The sequence below is a fragment of the Stegastes partitus genome, unplaced genomic scaffold (assembly GCF_000690725.1).
Source record: "Stegastes partitus isolate 25-593 unplaced genomic scaffold, Stegastes_partitus-1.0.2 Scaffold191, whole genome shotgun sequence".
Classification (NCBI taxonomy): domain Eukaryota; kingdom Metazoa; phylum Chordata; class Actinopteri; family Pomacentridae; genus Stegastes; species Stegastes partitus.
In genome coordinates this window covers 56,282-63,371 of record NW_007577922.1, presented here as the reverse complement: position 1 = coordinate 63,371, position 7,090 = coordinate 56,282, and the positions used below count along the sequence as shown (strand labels likewise).

Here is a 7,090-nt window from a genome sequence, read left to right as displayed (position 1 = left end):
CACATTAAAGGATATCCAGAGACTCCTGACTCACACACACACACACACACACTCGCAGATAGAGAGAGAGCACATTGTCAAAGTATCAGCAGAGTTGGGGAGAAAACCTAGAGATTAGATGCAAATATGTAGTTTCTGCTTTGGCCTAATGAAAGGTGTCGTTTAGAGGCTATATCAGTTTTTTTTTTTTTTTTGTTTGTTTTTTTTTTTTTTTTTTTTACCGCCACTGATTTATTCCATGTCGACATCTTCTTTAGAGTCTGTCTTTGTTTCTGCAGGACAGTCACTGAGGACAGACTCGAGGTGCTCCTTGCTCTCTAAATGCTCTTTTCTGTCTGCGTCGACAGCAAGTTGTGGACTGTGTTCGTGCGTAAAAGTCGACTCGCTGCAAATGACAGAGGTCTGAGTACTTTTGCCAGTGGAAAAGGCGGCCCTGGACGGGCTGGTGTGCTGTGTCTTTTCCTCTGCTCCCACCTGTCCCTTTTGTGAGGCGTCTGCAGGGTCCGGCGAGCCGCTCCTACATCCCGCAGAGCTCCCGCAGCGCGCACCGGGCTGGTTTCTCTCCGCCGGTGCGTCACAGTCCGCCGACGCCGCCGTCGTCGTGGTCGTCTTCAGGGCAGTTTGAGGAACAATGAATCCAAGCGGCTGTGTGATGGGATAGAGTAGGAAGTGTCCTTTCCCTATCAAAGGCCGTGAGGAGGGTAAGGCCGCGGGGTTGCGTCTCGGTCTGGAGTCCGAAAGGAGGCTCTCGACGCTAAAAGGGTTGAGCTTCTGCAGGCTGGACGCTCGGTTGCTGCCGGAGCACAGGCTTGACCGGTGGCTGGGGTCGGGGGAGTCCAGCTCGGATCCGCCAGCGTCCCGGTCCAAGTGTCTTTGGTTCTGGTTTTGGGTCTGGAGAGAGTGAGGTGTTTGGTCGCAGCTCGATTGGTTCCCCCCTACAGAGTCATAAGGTGGGCCAGTGGTGTGGTCACTGTCGGTCACATGTGAAACCCCGCTGTCGCTGTCTGATCCCGGGGTGTGAAATAAATCCCCAGAAAGGAGCTTGTTCTGGGACTTGAGCAGCCGGCGCTCCTGCTTTCGCTTCTTCTTCTCCAGCCTGTCCAGCTCTCTCCGGGCGATTTCCTCCGGGTCCATGGGCTCCCCGCTGCAGGTGGTGGGGTGGGCGTTGTGCGCAGGTCGACCCGGACCTTTCTTTGTGTTCTCCTTTTTCCTCCATTTGGCTCTGCGATTTTGAAACCATACCTGCAGATAGAGAGAGAGGGAGAGACAGAAAAGAAAAAAAAAACGAGTAAAAAAACGTGTGTAAAGTCTGTCACTGCAAGGGGAAAATTAATTAGGCCTGTGTCTTAACAATATGGTAATTAAACAAATAGCGAGGTTACAGCTTGCTCTTGCTGTTTTCTGTGCAGGGCCTTTAATTGGGCCTTTGATTAAATATGTGTGCATGAAGCAGCAAAAAGTTGGGAACAAAAGAAGCTGTGGTCAAGTATAGGTCACTGACAGCCTTTAGATCACCTTAAATATCCAAATTGAATTTTTAAAAAGAAGATAAAACTTCCACTTCGCTCTTATCAAAAAATATTCTCAGCAATAAAAAAGGTTGTCCATCCAGTTAAACTAATAGAAACTGTAAACACATGGACTATTGTTTGCCAATATCATTGACAAACAGATTTCTGAGAATTTTTATTTGATTTTATTTAAGAAAATGTGTGATTATTCTTGTAAAGGTGTAATTAAAATTGATTTATGTGGCTAATTTACACCAGTCAGACAACCATGCAGTGATATTTTATTGTAATATTTAAATGATATATATAAATAATATTTTAATATAACTCCTAATATATTTATAATAAAATGCAAGCTGTCCAATGCTACTTTAAAATTCATTTATATTTTTGTTAATTAAGAACTTAGCCCTATTGAATAAATAAAAAGTAAACAAAGACACACACTCTCTCTCACACACACACTCCAAGCTTCAAATCAGATGTAGAAAAGGAGCGAATATTTACCTGAACCCTGGATTCTATCAAGTCCAACCGCAGAGCCAGAGCCTCCCTCATGAACACGTCCGGATAGTGACTCTCATTAAAAGCCTTTTCTAATTCCTCCAGCTGCCAACCAGTGAAATTTGTGCGAGTTCTTCGTCTCTTGCAACCGGGGCTATCTTTGTCTGGGTCCCCCGAGTCTGACAGCAGAATAAATGTAAACAAAGGGTAAACATGTGTGCGTGCGTTGGAAGAGGAGGGGGTAAAAAAAAATAATTAATTAAATAAATAAATACTACATTTTGCTGCCCTTTTAACAGGATTGGTTTCGTTCTTGAAGCAAAGAATATTGCAAAGTTTAGAGGTGAAGAGGATTGCTCGTGTTTGGATTTGGATGCATGCTGCAGCTTCTGTGTGCAATCCTTTTTTTTTTTCCTGCTAAATTTGAAGGAGAAAAAAAGCCTCAAATGTTAACACAAGCATTCCTCCAGTCTGGTAATTACTCGACTGACATTGTTTTCTTATTTTCTTTGCATGCATCTTAGGCTTTCGTGATGAAAACGAAGTGGGAGGAGAAGAATACTCATCTGCGTGAGCCTCTTTAAACGCAACTTGTAGTGCAATCTCCTGCCTTTGTTGCTTTATGTGTTGTTTCTTTTTTTTTTTTGTCTTTGTGCAGCTATAGCCAACCTTGAGGAGAGGTTATTGTGCGGCGCATAATGTGGCTTACCTGTCAGTTTGTACTGCTGATTATCTCCATTCATCCCGCAGCCCGAAGACAAGAGGGGGTTGGAATTACCCACCGAAGCCGCGCACGAACCATTAAGTAATCCGTCTATTGAGAAGGGAACCGCGGACGCAGATTGAAGTTGATGCCCGGCTAATTCGTAAACGTGATGGTGGCTCAGATGGTACGGGAAGCCCACCATCCCGCCGAGAGAGCCTCCGAACTGGGCGTGAGGTGGATCCAGTATCCTGCTGTCCATCATCCCGCAGGCAAGAGGAAACGACGTCTGGAGGCCGGCGACGGGAATTTAAAAAGCATGCAGCGAGTGTGGCCAACGAGTAGGGGACATGATGTGAAGGGAGGGATGAGCTGTACTTTATCCACATGAACCTCCCAATAATTAGCCCGGGCTCTGGGAATATGAGACCCAATGAGAGGCGGTAATGGGCTCTGACGTCAGAGGCGCGCTCTGCAAACGCTCCCCGTATCGATTGCTAATTAAAGCTGACATCCACCTCAATAAACAATATCAGAGCTGTCACAACAAGACAGGAGGGCTTTGATAAGAACTACATCGCAACTACACGGGGGACCCACCGGGAGGAAGGGCTCACTGGATCCCGGGGAAGAGAGAGAGAGAGAGAGAGAGAGAGGGAGAGAGAGAGAGAAAAGGGGGCTACAGGCGATAGATTAAGCAGAGAAGCTCCTGCACTTTTTTTTTGTTCGCTGGAGGACCTGCAAATAGATAAATATTAGACTAGATTAAACCGTATTTTGCAAAGTTTTATTTGTTCAATCAGGATTTTTTTCCTTTTTTTTTAAAGGACTTTGGCACATCTTGGCACAACCTTTTTACGCATTGTGTGGCCCTTCCTCGCCCCCCTTGAATCCCACTTTGGGAGTTAAAATAAACCCCACATGTTAGTTATATGGCTCATCATTTAACCTTTAGAGTCAGACAGAGTGTGAAAATAGCACATAAATAAATATATATACAGGGTTGAAATATGGGTGTTTTTAAAAGGTAAGTGAGACATTGCTGCAAAGTCAAATTATAATATTTTACAGTTACAAGGCTTCACTTACGACCAGCACTGTGTCATGTGAGCAAAATATATGAGTGTATAAAGGAAGGCTAAAGAACAAAGACAACAAACTGGATAAGAAAAAAAAATAAGGGGGGAAATAAAGCCACGTGTGCGCAACATTTCACGTCAGGAAACAAAACTGGAGAGCTCCACACACCCCCCTCATCCCCCTCCCTGCACTCAATATGTGTCTAGCCCAAATCCTATCTGCTCATTAGGTTTTTCAAATAATTAATTCGACTTTATTTATCCCAAGTCTGGCGCTGTCATAATGTTAATCAGAGTTGAAATTTCGCACCCCACTCATTCCCTGACCCTTGGCACCCGGATTGGCATGTTGTAATAACCTGAATCTCTCAACAGAAGCTGCGATAATTGTTACCCTATTAGCATGCAAATTGTTTAATTAATATTATTATGAGGAAGTATATAATCCGCTCGTCACTTGACCCCCAAGCCCAAATAACAACCCTCTGTATTCCAGCGTGTAGCCCTACATTTTAATGAACTCCTCAGAAATGATCTCGCCCATTTATCCATCTTCCTTTTTCTTTTTTTTTCTTCTTCTTTAAGCAGCACTGGGCTTGTCTTTGAAGCGTTCCTCTCTCTTTGTATTTTAACTTTAATTTTAACGCATATGGACAAGATCTTATGAATAATTCCTCCCCATTCATGTCTTTTTGAACATCTAAAATTCAATAATTGCTTTTCGTCAATTCCAAGCATATATATAGGCTGTCCCCCCCCCCTTCCCTCAACACCACACCAAACCACACACACACACAACTCGGAGCTCAATGAAAAGCAGCCCTTGACACAGTCTCCAGAGACACTGCATTTAAATCCGTTTTTCTACAACGGGTGACATTGTCAGATTCTAGCTTTAATTAACCCGATAATAAGGCGAACAAGGCCAGCGTTCAGCCCGGATGCTGCCCCTTGTCTTGTTACCTTTTCTTTGGAACTGGCCCTTTTGGCAGCTGTTCAGAGGAAAATAATAATAATAATAATAACAAAAAAATAGATATTGCTCTGAGCCGTTTGTTGCAAACAGGACACATTGTCTTTACTGCATTTATGTATTGTTGATTGGAATCAATAAGGGCACAGAGGGGGCTATAGACTAATTGATTAACTTTCTGTCCAAGGAGATAAATTCCAGGACAAATAAGTGGCTGACAAACAACAACAGCCTTTTTTTTCTCTCTCTCTTTATGTGTTAAAAATATAACAAGTTCCACTGCTGAATGGGGATTTCAATAAATACAGAAACTTGCCCTTTCTAAAATAACTAATGCTTTATGACATTTTCTGCCATTTTTTCCCCTTCCCATTATTATTCCACTGCATGTGACAGTTTTTGACCTCAAGGCTTATCCTGTTGTAACCCTTCACCTCAAGCACAGATTGCATGATAAAGAGGCCTCTCCATCCCTCGGAGATGCTTTTTTTAATTCACTCCTAAGACTAACTGAGAGGTAGGAAGACTGGCAACCACAGGCTGAAACCTGGAAAGTGTGTTCCAGCAGGGAGGTGTTTCCTTCCACTGTGTTTGTTTCTTTAATAATTCATAGGAGTGTTAAATGTTGCTCTAATCTCTGAGGAGTGTTCTTAAAAGGTGTGCTGTGAGTCCACTGCTCACCACAGTGATGAATTAGGTGAAGGGAAACAGCAGTGGCACTGATGGATCGCACAGGAAAAGTTGCTCACACACAACTCATTCTTTTACTAATCAAGAGGTCAAATTGAGCAAAAAAAAAAAAAAAAAGAATTCCAGTCAGAGATTTTTGCATCCATCAAAGTTTCTTTTTGGGGAGCTAAATAATGTTGTACTTTATCTTCCCCTCCCTAAATAGCCTCAAGTCTCTTTAATGCCAACTTTTTTTTGGTGTGTGTTGTTTGTCTGTTTGGCTCCCAATAAGAGGATTTTGCAGCTCACCTGACTCCAGATAACCAGATAAGTGAAATCCATGCCAACTTAATATAGGTGTTCCCCTCCCCTTCCCCTTCCCCTCCACTCCCCAATAAAAAGACACAGGCCTTATCAACATGCCCATCCAACACTGATGCCTACTTTAGCAGCACAGAATCAAATTCATTTTTAATTAGGCAGGCAAATTAATAGGCGGCAGTTTAGGAGTTTAATTACTCAATTAACTTCACGCACGTTAATTTTTAACTATCTAAATTAGGTTGCACATTATTCGATTTGATGATAATTATAGAATTAAATCTAAATTAATTGTTTTGGATGATTTGGATGAACTAGATGCAATTCCAATTAAACAGCAGGGAGAAGGAGAAAGAGAAAAAAAAAAAAAAAAAGAGGAGCTGGTTGCCATTTTAAGCTCGCAAATCCTTTGATTCGATTTTAAGCAAGAAAACTCTGCCTAGAAATTTTTTCCTCTGATCCTACAAATTCTCTTCCCTCTCTAATCCCACAATTAAAAGTTTCCTCCCATCTAATTATCTGTAATTGTGCCGCTGTCAAAGTAGAATGGAGAAGTGAAAGCGATTGATTTGGACTTTTAATTCAGTTCATTTCTGATAGAAGAGAAAGTAATTCCCTTCAAATTACCTCATTCAATCCTGACACCCTAATGCCCTTCAAAATCTTTTTTTTTTTTTTTTTTTACTCCCCAGTATTTATATATTAAAAATGAAGCTAGAATGACTAGTGCCTCCTAATAATAATAACCAAACTTCCATTAGAATAATAATTTCATTTCAATTAAAACTGACTTATCACCTTTGCTAAAACGTGCTTAATATGCCGAAAATTATCAATGCTTGAAGGAGCCCAAACTGGGGAGTCTAATTGTAATCAGCAAATCAGAGGTGCTTGTCGCTGCCGTGCCTTTGCAGAGAGGCAGTCTCGGAAATAGAACTAATTTACTCAACTCCCCCGGGAAATCCGCTCAACAGATTAACATTTTCAAAATATAGTAATGATATAATTTGAGAAATGGTGACGCCAATTTGTGAGGAGCCTTTGTGCAGAATAATTTGCATTTTTTTTTTCTTCTTCTCTCTCTTCCTTCGCCACCGCCTGCATTTTGCCCCCCGTTAATTACAGCTCCGCAGATGAAGGGTGTGCTGTTTGACTCAGTGCTTATTATTCAACTTCAATCTAATAATTCAACTCTACAGGAATATGAAAAAAGAAGAGGGAGAGAGAGAGGAGGAAGAAGTGTATCCAAATTTTTTAAGCCATCCTGCGTATAATCCCAAATGGGTGTGGATGGCTGCAAATGTGAATAGATGCATGTAGTCTGTCTGTC

The 7,090-nt window shown here is 42.1% G+C and overlaps 1 protein-coding gene across 1 annotated transcript; it reads right to left on the bottom strand.

The window, feature by feature from the left end:
* Positions 1-231: 231 nt before the first annotated feature.
* uncx (UNC homeobox) lies at positions 232-2,983 on the bottom strand. Its single transcript, XM_008280356.1, has 3 exons — positions 2,725-2,983; positions 2,019-2,194; positions 232-1,242 (listed from the first exon to the last, which is right to left on the bottom strand). Exons 1-3 carry the CDS (start codon positions 2,981-2,983, stop codon positions 232-234), a joined length of 1,446 nt encoding a protein of 481 aa, XP_008278578.1.
* Positions 2,984-7,090: the final 4,107 nt, after the last annotated feature.